The sequence below is a fragment of the Podarcis bocagei genome (genome assembly GCF_964188305.1).
Source record: "Podarcis bocagei genome assembly, chromosome: 5".
NCBI lineage: Eukaryota > Metazoa > Chordata > Lepidosauria > Squamata > Lacertidae > Podarcis > Podarcis bocagei.
This window is the reverse complement of record NC_138129.1, coordinates 64451383-64464415: the sequence shown is the minus strand read 5'-3', so window position 1 is coordinate 64464415 and position 13033 is coordinate 64451383. Positions and strand designations below refer to the sequence as shown.

General features: G+C 40.9%; 1 protein-coding gene across 2 annotated transcripts in view; it reads right to left on the bottom strand.

Annotated features, from left to right (window-relative positions):
• Positions 1-13033, bottom strand: part of RAVER2 (ribonucleoprotein, PTB binding 2) — a 46033-nt gene that overhangs the window by 31651 nt on the left and 1349 nt on the right. For both annotated transcript variants that reach the window (XM_081193737.1, XM_081193736.1), the window contains exon 2: positions 76-142. In XM_081193737.1, coding sequence (XP_081049863.1) covers positions 76-142 — 67 coding nt within the window. The remainder of the gene's footprint in view (positions 1-75; positions 143-13033) is intronic.

Sequence of the window (13033 nt, the reverse complement as noted above, 5' to 3'; positions counted from 1 at the left end):
TTGTTTTTAACTGTTTTTTTAAGCTGTAAGCAATGTGTGGAAGGTGACTAATAAATAATACTTCTTGGTTCTTACCTGTTCTTTTATTTTTGTCCACATAACAGTACTTCAATTCAAAGTCTTTTAATAAATTATGGATTTCCTGGGGAGGTGGCAAAAGAAAAAACAACACAATCCATCAGAAGAAACTCAGTGAACTGAACATTTTTATTTTAATGTTAAGGTTTTCGAATTGTTCCAAATAAAGAATTACTCCATAGACATACTGCTATACAAAACATTAATTAGGAATCAATATGAGTGAGCACTCACTTCAACCACAAGCTCTGTCCTTTGAAAAGTGGAATTCCTAGAGTAGTTACTTTTTGCCTAATGAAAAAAAGAACTATAAAAGGCTGGCATACTGAGTTGCCAGATAAGGATGATGTAGAACACTGCTAATAATGCAACTCAATGGTATTTATTCTGCATTGTACAGCAAAACTGCTTCTGTTTAAAATGAAATCTCTTACTGAGATAGATTGCCTTGTTCTTCACAGAAATGAAATATCAAAAATAAAATTTTTGATCCAAACTTCAGCAGTCACATTTTATTGAAAGATACAGCATTAAACACCATGTCAATAAGTAGTTAGCAATATCTAAAGTCATAGGGGAAAGTCTGCGTGCTCCCAAATTTTATTGTGTGCTTCTACAACACACCAAGACTACATTCTGAAACTGTGCATCATATCATTGCAAACAAGGTCACAGAGAAGTATAATTAGAGAACACAATTATTTTCAGCATTTCAATGAACTTACACAGTACTACTCTTATAATGCATTTTCCCTCCTCTATAATTAGGCAATTCTGTGCACATCCCTGAGGAATTCAGCAGCTAGCACCTGTTTCACAGGTGCTAAATGCTTCTTATTTTTTTCCAAGGGGTGTTGCATCCTCTTCCTGTTGTGTACTGAAAAGGAACATGTGCTTCTCCTCTCTTGTCAATGACTTAGAAATTGGGTTGGGGGTCAATGGGAACTTTATAGACTCACCAGAGGGACAATAAACTCAGAGATTTAGAGACAAGGCAATGTATATAGATACCATATTCGGGCTGGTAAAATCAAGATAGTTCCAGAAGGGACATGAGATTTTCCTCATCAAAGAAGAATATGCTGAGCCTGTTGGCATAACAGGCTTATTCCATAGTTAATGGTTGACTGTGAATGCACACCATTCTGGGCTGTTTTGCTTTCTCCCTGCAATTGCATAGGGGAAACTCACCACAACTCCTGGTTTAGTGCTATGCCTGAACCAGTATTTGCTCCCAATAAAACACAATCTGTAAACTAAGGTTTGTTTTACTATGGTATATGAACTGAGTCATTTTGTGGAGGGGTAATACAGAAAGTCAAGTTCACAGAAAGTTTACTTCAAGAAATGCAATGATGAGAAAATGCTAAGATGTCTGAACTATACGACATTACAAAACTGTTAATCTGAGCTTTAGAAGAAAAGGAAAATAGGTGATTATAGCCACAACAAACAGGGGCTGCAAAACCTCATGCTTAAGGAAAGTACCATATTTTTCGCTCCATAAGATGCACCTGGCCATAAGATGCACCTAGTTTTTAGAGGAGGAAAACAAGAAAAAAAATATTCTGAACAAAACAGTGTATGTATGATTTTTGTGGTTCATGCTGTGGCCACAGACATGTGATTTGACAGTTAGTTTGTGGTAGCCCAATGAAAAATCCTGAGAATCCATGTGGATCCATGCTTTGTAACCACGTTTTTGCGCCATTGCGGCCCCACGCAACAGTGGGTGCGTGATTTTTTTTTGGTGCACTCTGTAGCCATGGACATGCTATGTGATCTGATGTTGAATTTGGGGTGACCCAATGTAAAAATCCTGAGGATCCATGGGCTTTTACCTCCCCCGTCCCAGGCAGCCTCCTTTATCGCTAGCGTCCCTTATCTCCCTCCCGATCGCTTGCCGATCAGCTGCTTCCTTTCAACACCCCCTTCCCTCGTTTGCCTTAGGGTCTTTTCCTTAGCTGGAGCAGTTTTTTGCTCCTCCTTTTCTTCTAATTTCTCTTCTCATTGCTTTAGTCTTCCTGTCTCCTCTCCTTGCAAGTTCGCTGTCTTTACCTCCCCCCCTCCCAGGCAGCCTACTTTATTGCTAGCGTCCCTTATCTCCCTCCCGATTGCTTGTGGATCAGCGGCTTTGTTTCAACATCCACTTCCCTCTTTCAAAAAAAGAAGAAGAAAAAAAGAGCATGATCTGCTTTTTGCCCCTGTGCAATTTGGCTCCAGGGACCACGCATTCGCTCCATAAGACGCACAGACATTTCCCCTTACTTTTTAGGAAGAAAAAGTGCGTCTTACGGAGCGAAAAATACGGTAGTTTAGAAGAGAAAGGAAAGGTGGAAAATGTAATGATGAAACAATAATACAGTGGTACCTCGGGTTACAGAGGCTTCAGGTTACAGACTCCGCTAACCCAGAAACAGTACCTCAGGTTAAGAACTTTGCTTCAGGATGAAAACAGAAACCGTGCTTCGGCGACACGGCAGCAACAGGAGGCCCCATCAGCTAAAGTGGTACCTCAGGTTAAGAACAGACCTCCAGAACGAATTAAGTTCTTAACCCGAGGTACCACTGTAGTGGAATCCCACAGCACAGGAAGAGATACATAGATATTGATTATTATAAAAATAATTAGGTCTACTTTGGGGGTGTAAACAAGCACTATTATTTAATTTATGAGTCTCTTCTTGCAAAACAATTTACAACTAAAAACACTGGTTTGCATCCAGAGAAGTCATATAGCACAAGGACTTCATCCTGTGCATTGAAACTTCATCTCCTCCCTCCCCCCATGCTTCACAGGGTTGTGTGGTGGGATGGAAGGCAGGGCAGATTTGGGGGAGCTCACAGGAAAAGGAGAGAGGAAGTTCCCCAGCACAGGCAAAATTCCTTGTGCCAACTAGATACAACCATTATTAGTATTTGTTTTTTGTTTCTTTTGTTTTGGTTTTTTTTACTACTTTTATTACAACTTCCAAATAACAATCTATCCAAATCATAATCTAATGCTACTTTCATATTCATTGCCCATTTATGTTGCACTGTTCAGTTTATTTTGATTTCAGTTTATGGTTGGCATAGCTGCTGCTTCTCCTGGTGTATCTAGTGTGCGAGGAGTGCCTGTATCAGAATTTCAACCTGACTAGGAGTCGACCTGCACACTGTGGAACATTGTTTTCAATTAATGTGCAACTGGCTATGTCTCTTCCTTTTAAAAAGAGCATTTGGTATGGCCTCCCAATCTAGGTCAGGACTGCTGTGCTGGAGGAGAGTTTAACCATTTCCTGCTGGGCCATTTGCTACCAGAAATCACCCCTGATGTGGCTATTTGCCCTTCAAATAGCACCTTTGGAACAATAATCAGTTTCGTTTGGAGATTTTGATTCGGAAAACTATACAGGGGAGGCCTGTGCTACCCTCCCAGTCTACCCACAGATTTTTCTAAAGCAGGTATGGCTTACTTGTGATGCTCCAAATGTCGTTGGACTGTATGACCATGATTGATAGGAGATTAAGAACAACATCTGGAGGACCAAAGGTTAGCCAGCCCTGTTCTACAGAAAGACGTGGCAAATTTTACTTACTGATTAAATTTTTATTCTGTCTTTCCTCCCGAAACAACAAAACATAAAAGAACAACGCAAAAGCAATAAAATATCCTCACAGGTTAAAGAATTTCAAAGTTGCCAGGAACAGTATTTTTCAGCCACCAATGGCTGGTTGAACAGAAAAGTTCTTTAAATTCCACATGTTAATAATAATGTTAATTATGAGCAAGACAGATGTACCACACCAAGAAGGCCCTGTTGTTGCATTAAAAACAATGAATACTTTTGGCCCTAATCAGACTGATTATGATATATTTACACACTCACTCTGCCTTGAGGGTCTCCAATGAAACTACATTTGTTACGACACATCCTTCTACTCTACAAAGTGCCCTAGATCACAACACACTCCCACCTTGCCAATCTGCTAATTCAATATACATAGCTTAGTGGGTAATAGGGGTTTGATCTGAATAGGATCAAGTGTATTCTTTTTAGTCAGATTGGATACTAGTCTCTTATTTCATCGGTTAACAGCTGTCAAATGCTGTGTTAATAAAACATGATGCTGCTCCTCAGGCTATCTACATACACTGATAGTATGTTATTGCTACTACTCAGCAATCCAATACATCTGCCTTATGGTGGGTTATATGCAGGGGGGGGGGGGGAGTTGTGACCAGAATGGGGATTCTGACTGGCATAGGGAGATGAGAGAAAGGCACCTTTCTTTGGAGTCTTAAATCATCATCACTAAAGTGAAGGAATGGTCAGTACACAACCAATTTGTTATGTGTAAATATATATTTGATGTTTACAGAAGGTTGAAAGCATGCCTGAAACTCACACATGCATCTTCTGAAATTTGTCAGCACACATCATTCCCCTTGGAGTACCCATCAAATAAAAACAATCCCTAGCTGACACCTATAAAACAATATTTTTAAAAATGATTCACTCACTAAAATGATCGGCTAAGCCTGTCTCTATATATAGGAATTTGTTATGCTTTCTGGCAAGTAGTACTGTACTTTAAACAATGGCCTAGCTAGCACGGCATGGCAAACCAAATTCACAGCTGCTTTGCTCTTCCTCAGTCCTTTTTTACTGCCACTCCATGCTGAGCTAGACCAGCATGTTGCCTGAACACGAGCTTATAATAGAATCATAGAGTTAGAAGGGACCATGAGGGTCATCTAGTTCAACCCCCTGCAATGAAGGAATCTTTTGCCCAATGTGGGGCTCACACCCGCAACCCTACGATTAAGAGTCTCGTGCTCTACTGACTGAGCTATTATGCTCAACTTATCTCCTCAACTAACCACAAGCTGCAGCCTAGAACAAACCTTGGCTTCGGTTAATGGTTAGAAAGGGGAGAGCTTAAACCATGAGCCCAGGTTTGGGCAACACGCTAAGTAAAATGTGGCTTAGCTCAGTGTACCACGGAATTAATAGAAGTACCAGGAGTGGCTTCTCTGCAGGGGGTTATGTGATTCCCCAAATGCATAGTTTGGCTTACTGCATTATGCAAACCAGGCCAATATTCTACAACAGGAGTGGGGAGCCTCCAGTCCATGGATATAATTAGGCCCGACAGGGGTTCTAGTTACCCATTAATCACACCCCCTTGACCCACACAACTAACATCACTCCCAGTTACAGATAGGTAGCCGTGTTGGTCTGCCATAGTCAAAATAAAAAAATTCCTTCCAGTAGCACCTTAAAGACCAACTAAGTTAGTTCTTGGTATGAGCTTTCGTGTGCATGCACACTTCTTCAGATACACTGAAACAGAAGTTGCCAGATCCTTCTATATAGTGAGAAGGTGGGGAGGGGTATTACTCAGAAGGGTGGTGGGAATGGGAGATAGGCAGATAGCTGAGATGAGCCTGTTGACGACTCTTAACGACTGTAATAGGTCTTACAGGAAAAGGCAAGGGGTGAGAAGGTGAGAAATGGCTTAGTCATGTATAATGAGATAAGAATCCAATGTCTTTGTTCAGACCAGGTCTCTCCATGGTTTTAAGTTTGGTAATGAGTTGCAATTCAGCAGCTTCTCTTTCCAGTCTATTTCTGAAATTCCTTTGTAGTAAAACAGCTACTTTGAGATCTTGTATAGAATGTCCTGGGAGATTGAAGTGTTCTCCTACTGGTTTCTCTGTTTTGTGATTCTTGATGTCAGATTTATGTCCGTTTATTCTTTGGCGTAAGGTTTGGCCTGTTTGTCCAATATAGAGTGTCCTTCAATTAGTGGGTATTTTAACAACTGAAATTCTGATTTTATAGCTTTAACTAACTTTTATCTTCATTGCATTGAGTTACTTGTACACCACTTAGAGATTATTGTAGTTAAGTGGTACAGAATATACATTTTTAAAATAAATAAATAAATAAATAAATACTACAATGAACAGGAAGTATAGTTCTGAGGCAAATGACTTTAACTATGAAAAATGCAGCTTGTGACACTAAGCAGAGATGCGAAAGTGCGCATGAATGTTTTATCAACTACTACATTTTATATTTTCTAACCTATCATATAAAGTCCACTTTTGAATGTTAGCTCATAAAAATGCTAAATCATAGTCAGATTTCTAATGTACCAAGCAAACTTATGATACTTTCAAGAGCTTATGTGTTCTCACAATTTATTATTTCTAGGAAAAGGCAAATGCAGTCATGTTGAAGCAGCAACAAAGATGAGTATCTGCTATTTTGCAGTCAGTTTGGGGGGGAAAAGCTTGCTTTTTCATTAAAGGGACTTTTCTAATTGAGGCTGAGTTTAAAAAATATATTCCAGAACTAAAAGCTATGCTTCCACAAGACTAAAGATTAACAGTTTCCCATTTTCAAATGCCAAGAAACAGAAGTATGTATCACTACAAGGCTACCAGAAAACATTTCCAAAACAAGTGCAAATGATAAAATATGGCAATTTGGTTTCAAATGCATATATAAGGCATCATTCTCTCAACTAGTGAGTGTTGGTGGCTCAGTGCCTATCAGTGTGAAACACTCCCTGCCTCCAAATAAAGTATTAGTTTCTACATAAAGAAGAGAATGGTCTCCATGCATCTAGAGGTTTCCCTAGAACAGATAATCAGATGTCTGTAAAATTAAAAGTGTATATTTAAAAAAAGACGGACAAGGATCTATGAGCTTCCAGGACTTACAGAATCTTGATGAAATTGAGTATAGAGACACAATGTTGGAATAACTCAAGCCAGTCCATTGCAAGCCAGCAGAAAGGACTCCAGTCTAAGTGCCCTTTCCCATTGGCTAGTCCAATAGTGATATATGAGTTTCAGTTGATGTAGTCTGAGGATGTAGATAAGGCCATGGATCTTTGCACCACTTGGCTTACAAAGTCTAGCAGGATGGGCCAGGGAGGCTCCAAATGCCTCATATAAGAGGGAACAGTTCTTCCCTACCTCAAGGAATGGAGGTGAATCCAATTCTAAAGAAACTTTCCCAGGACCAATAAAATATAAACAACTAAAGGCTGGTGCAGGGTGGTCCAACTTTTCATACCAAGTGGGCCACAAAAGTACTTTGACATGGAACCTGCAGGCCACACACTGCCTCGTTGCGCAGGGGCAGTGAACGAAGTCAAAAGTTGGCGTTGGCGCGCGCGCGCACACACACACACAGTCCTTGTGCTGCTTTCCCAAAGCTGGCTAACATAAGTGTTGGGCTTTAGAAAAGAGGCACAAGGCTCTAGCAGGGTCACAGAGCCCTCTCAGCTCCTTCCCAAAGCTGGGGAAGCACTAACTAGGTTTTGTGATGGAGGCTGGAGCCCTCATGTCTCCTTACCAAAGCCCAAGCACTTCGATAACCCAGCCTTTGAGGGCCGCCAAAAGAGGTAGTGAGGGCTGCATGCGGCCTGGACCACCCTGGGCTAGTGGCAAATGCTCCCTCCTTGGGCAATGTCCTGGAGTGGCTGGTTGCTGAACTGATCCAGCTCATTTTGAAGAAACTAATTTTCTGGATAAATTTCAATAGTGGAACAGACCTGGTTCTGGCACCAAGACTGCATTGGTCACCCTTTTGGATGACCTGTGCCAGGAAAATGACAGGAGGAACACAACCCCATCAGGTCTACTGGCCCTCTAGGTGACTTTCAGTACCATCATGCTCTTATTTGGGTGTTTGGTACCAGGTAGTGGTGCTGGGGGGATTTTTCAGCTTCAAGGAGCTTGTCCTATGGGGTTCCACAGGGGCCAATGCTATTCCTTGTGCTGTTTAATATCTACATAAAACTGCTGAGAGGGACAATCGGTAGTTATAGAATGTGCTGTCACCAATATGCAGATGGCACATAACTTTATTTGTCCTTTTCGTCAGCTGTGATGGTAGTAGCAGATGTTCTTGGCAGGTGCCTCAACATAGTAATGCACTGGATGAGAGTCAATATATTCAGGTGTAATCCAGACAAAATGGAGATGTTAGTGGGTCATCCCTGAATCTGTATAGCTTGGATTCAACCAGTTCTGGATGGGGTTGCACTTCCCCTGAAAGATGCAGCTCAAAGCTTGGGAGTACTCCTGGATTTATCACTGAAGGCACCTGTGGCTTCCATGGCACTGAATACAGTTCACCAGCTCTATCTTGGATGGATATAACCTGGCATCAGGGATCTACAATCTGATCACCTCCTGTCTGTATTACTGTGCTATTTGATTGTCTTCCCCTGAGCAAGGTCTGGAAACATCTGCCAGTGGAACATTAAGCAGTGGTGTTGCTTAACTGAGACCTGGTATCTTGAGCATATTTACACCAGTTTTTACTCACTTGTAGTGGCTGCCAGGACATTTCTGAACCCAATTCAAAGGTTCTGCAAGCTCAACTTGTGTCCATTGTACAATATTTTTGGCACAATGTGGAGACATTTCTTCCCTCCCCCATGCTTTTCAGTAGTTTTATTTATCTTAACAGTCACCTGGTTTTAAGGGTTTTAGAGTTTTATTATTCTTTGCTAAAAGTTTTTAGTTGTTGCTTAGCGGATTTTTTATGTTGGTGATGTGGTATGGAGAATCTTCTATGTATAAGTTTTGTAATACAGAGGGGTTTGGCTGTTCCACGTTTTGGGGACGTAATTAGGTATTATATATTTTTGTATTTCTGAATCTGTGTTTTCATAAGTCACCTGGAAGGACCAGTGCAGATGACACAAAAATCCAGAAATGAATAATAATAAATAATTGATGAAGACTGGCTAATGGGCCAGTTAAACAAAGACAGAGGTCATGTAAAGCAGGAACAAATGTTTGTTATTAGCTTATAAAGAATGAAACCCCAGACACTACAAGCTGAATCTATAGTTCCCTAAAGGAAAACTACATTCAAGTACAGTCCAATCCTATGCCTCATTACTTGAAGACCTACTGACCTAAACAGGACCTATAACTGCAACCCATGTACAAACATCCCACTCAGTAAGAGAAGTTTACATGTGAATGTCCTTCTGGATCAGAAACCATGTATGCAGATTAGATGCACCGTGGTACATATCCAGAGACAAATCATTAGTTCTGTCTTGAAACGTGGATTTCTACACGCATATGTCCAGTAATTGTCTTCAGCCAGTGCTTTCTCACAATACCTTGCTGTGCTTAACTATCTCGGGCTTCATCCGTTTACATTTCATTCACATACATGGTTAGAAAAAATACAGTAAACAGCACTGAAGCACCATCCTTCACAAGAAACAGAAGGTTTAAGGAGAATAAAGTCTATTGCTTTTTAAATTATCATCTAAATTATTCTTGTTCTGAGGCTGCAATATTTCCAAAAGCAAAATATATTTAGACACCATGTGTTTACTCCTATCTACATGTAATCCAATATTCCGATGAATATCCAAGAAAGCCTGGATAAAGAATGAGCTTAAAGAATACTCAGACAGCATGGCTAATGAAAATGAAAACATCTTGGCAGTGAAATCCTTTTTTGGTAAACAATCCCTGCAATCCTATTGCAAGTTTCTATTACAAGGACTATTTGGACCACGAAGACATATGTCCTAAAATTACTTTTCAGCACAGCATAGCAGCTTGACTCCCTCTTAGGGAAAAACACTTGAACCTGTTTTCCTGTCAGAAAGTACATAATTTTAAGGAATATTTTAATCTATTGCAAGCAATTATTCTTACAGGACAAGGAGCAGCCTGAATACATATTTGCCATCCTCTATCTATGCTACGCGGCAAACTCGTTCAGACAGTGCAGTTCCTTATGTGGCCAAAACAGCACTGACCATGAACAAGGGAGAAGTATCAGCAGATTAGGGGAAGTATAGAAATGTTTTTAAAGTATATATATGGGGGACTGGGGAGACTCAGCCACCCACGAAGAATGCTCAGTGAGCATGGAAAACTGAGTACTAGAGACAGAAAAGTTGAAGATAATGGAGCAGAAACTTCTGAAAGAAGCTCTAACTAGCTGGCTGGAACTTCAACAATGCGATATTTTGTTGAAGGTCTCACTTATTTTTAAACCAATTAATAATCCCCAGAATGCTAATTGGAAAGCTGAAACCTAAAATGGCTTACAGTATGATTCTACGCATGTTTGCTTAAGCAGCAAGTCCCACTGAGTTCAATGGACCTTACTTCAAAGTAAGCTGCTGTGACATTTTTAAGGCCTTCCTTGTACAGTGGTATCTCAGGTTACATACGCTTCCGGTTACATACGCTTCAGGTTACAGACTCCGCTAACCCAGAAATAGTGCTTCAGGTTAAGAACTTTGCTTCAGGATGAGAACAGAAATCGGGCTCCGGCGGCGCGGCAGCAGCAGGAGGCCCCATTAGCTAAAGTGGTGCTTCAGGTTAAGAACAGTTTCAGGTTAAGTACGGACATCCGGAACGAATTAAGTACTTAACCTGAGATACCACTGTATCCATATATGATCAGCATTATGTGTAATATCCAATGTTAACCATACTCAGATTTAAGTCAATTGATTTTTGGGTGGTCTTTTCAGGGAAAGAGTTAGTTAGATCTCACCCTGTAAGTCCCACTGAAACCAGAAAAATATGTACTTCTATCTGAGGCTGAAGGCAGACCATAGACAAGTTGCAGAAGCAATTCTTTCCCATGGTGCACACATATATTTCTTTTGTCTCACTGTCACTCCTGGTAAAACAGATTCTGAAAGTTCTCTTAAGCAGGGTGATGGTGGACAGTGTATGGGGTTTACAATTGGCACACCTGTGATCTTAAAATCGGAATTGTCTATTGATGGCCACATTGTGTTAAGCTTTTGTATTTTGAATGCCTCCTCATCCATGCATAGGGCAAAATAGGAACACAACAGGTTTCAATGGGTTTTTTTTATCATATCCACTTCACAGCAAATGAAAGGAACTGGCACAGTCTCTGCAAGATCTTAATCTGGTTTGATTTATGGCCTCGTTCTTAGTGTTCACCTTTCCTGTATTTTAACTTATTGCAAGTTGATATGAAACTTATTTTTAAAAAGCAATGAATACATTTAATAAAAAATAACAATAAATGGAACATTTTGCACTCTATTATAAAGATGCCAGACTTCGGAACTTTCTACTTGGTACTTGACAGAACAGAGTGTTATTGTCTTCTTTTTATCACTCATTTTCATTATCCACAGACTCATTCAGCGACATTTATTAGCTTGCTCATGATAGAATCTTTGCCTTTAACTTGCCAACGCCTTACTATTTTAACAGTAATGCATTTCATTAGAAGTGTGTCCCTACCACTAGTAAACATTTTATGCATATCAATACAGTGATTTTCTGGGGACTAATAGCCTCTTTAAAACTCAATTCTGTATAACCTACCTCCACCCACTAAAGCACGGGTGTCAAACACAAGGCCCGCGGGCCAAATCCGGCCCGCCAGACCTCATCATGTGGCCCGTGTAGTCTGGTCTATATACCGTATATCTGTGAGGGAAGCTTGGGCTACGGCGCGCGCACAGGGCGCCTCGGGTCCCTTCTGCGCAGGCCTCCCCCTCCTCCAGCTACCTAGCCGAAACTTATTTGACACGGCGAGGGCGGGGTTGGATATGGGAGGCCGTTGCTGCTGCTCTCAACTTCTTTTCGGGCTCGCCGGGGTGAAATAAGTCCCGGCGGGAGCCCAGTGCGCCTGCGCGAGGTGGAACGCAGAGAAGGGCAGAGCCGGCTTCGCGCGCGTTGGAGAGAGGGAGACCGAGAGCGCGCTTGTGTTTCGGGAGCGCACCCTGTGAATACTCGGGGCGGCGTGCTTTTGCTTTTCTTTTCTTTATTTGTTTCTTTAGGCGCGTTTCCGCGCTGCCCAATGAACAGCATCCTCTGCCTCTGGGGATTTGCGATTCAAAAGCAAATTCGATACGCAAGTGCATGTTTTGTAAATAACGTCAGGCATGGCTTCCGCAGGGTGCGCATTGCAAAAATTTATATATGGGGGGAAAGCTGATAAGGAATTGGTTTATTTTTTACGGTATTTACACATCATGCAATTTTTTCCTCAATGTTATTACAGGGTCCGGCCATCAGTTCCCGCCCTCCTCAAAGGTTTAGGGTAGGTAGCAAAGGGGGGGAAATCCAAACAAATGCTCGATTAAAATTTGGGGAATGAGAAAAATTAAAACCTGCACATTTTGTGTAACTTAAACACCAAGCCAAACAGGAAACAATTTTTATATTCATATATGTATTCAAATGAAATCAAGGTGTAGTGTTCCATGAGCCAGAAGCTCTGCATTACTTAATCCAGCTGTTAAAGGTGTCATGGGCTTTGAAGACACTCGAACTCGAACCGGCCCTTTGAGGGTGACCAAACTGATGATGCGGCCCCCTGATGAATTTGAGTTTGACACCCCTGCACTAAAGCAAAGCACACAGAGATTGTCATTGAACAAGGCAACTTGTTCAGTGTTCGGGAACATAACAGGAGCTAGAAAGTCCTGGTTAATTTGCATGTTTTATTGGATGATATTGGCCGCTTATAACTGGATATGGCATGGGTTTATTATACTTTTATTCCAAAACTGTAAATGTTAGAGGAACTTGAGTCTGCCTTTGCAAAAACCTCTTATCTTGAGTTGGAAATCTATGACAACTTAAAGCAATAAAATTTAATCCCAGTTCTACTTCTTTATTGTTTTCCCAAACTTTCCCCAATATTCAGATGCACCTGCGCAATCATGAAGACTACAAATCTGTTACTTAATGGAAAACAATAATTTCTAACAGTGCCCAAAAGGCTTAAAAATATAACTCCAAAAACCTTCTGTTGGCTATCCATGTCTGTATCTTCTCATTGAACTACTGTACAACCTTTGCAACAGAACATAGCTATTCTACACAAGAGTTAGAAAAGCCAAGGGGGAAGAAAGAAAAACAGCTTCAGCTATCTATTCCAGTTGTGTCATTGATGATAGCAATGGG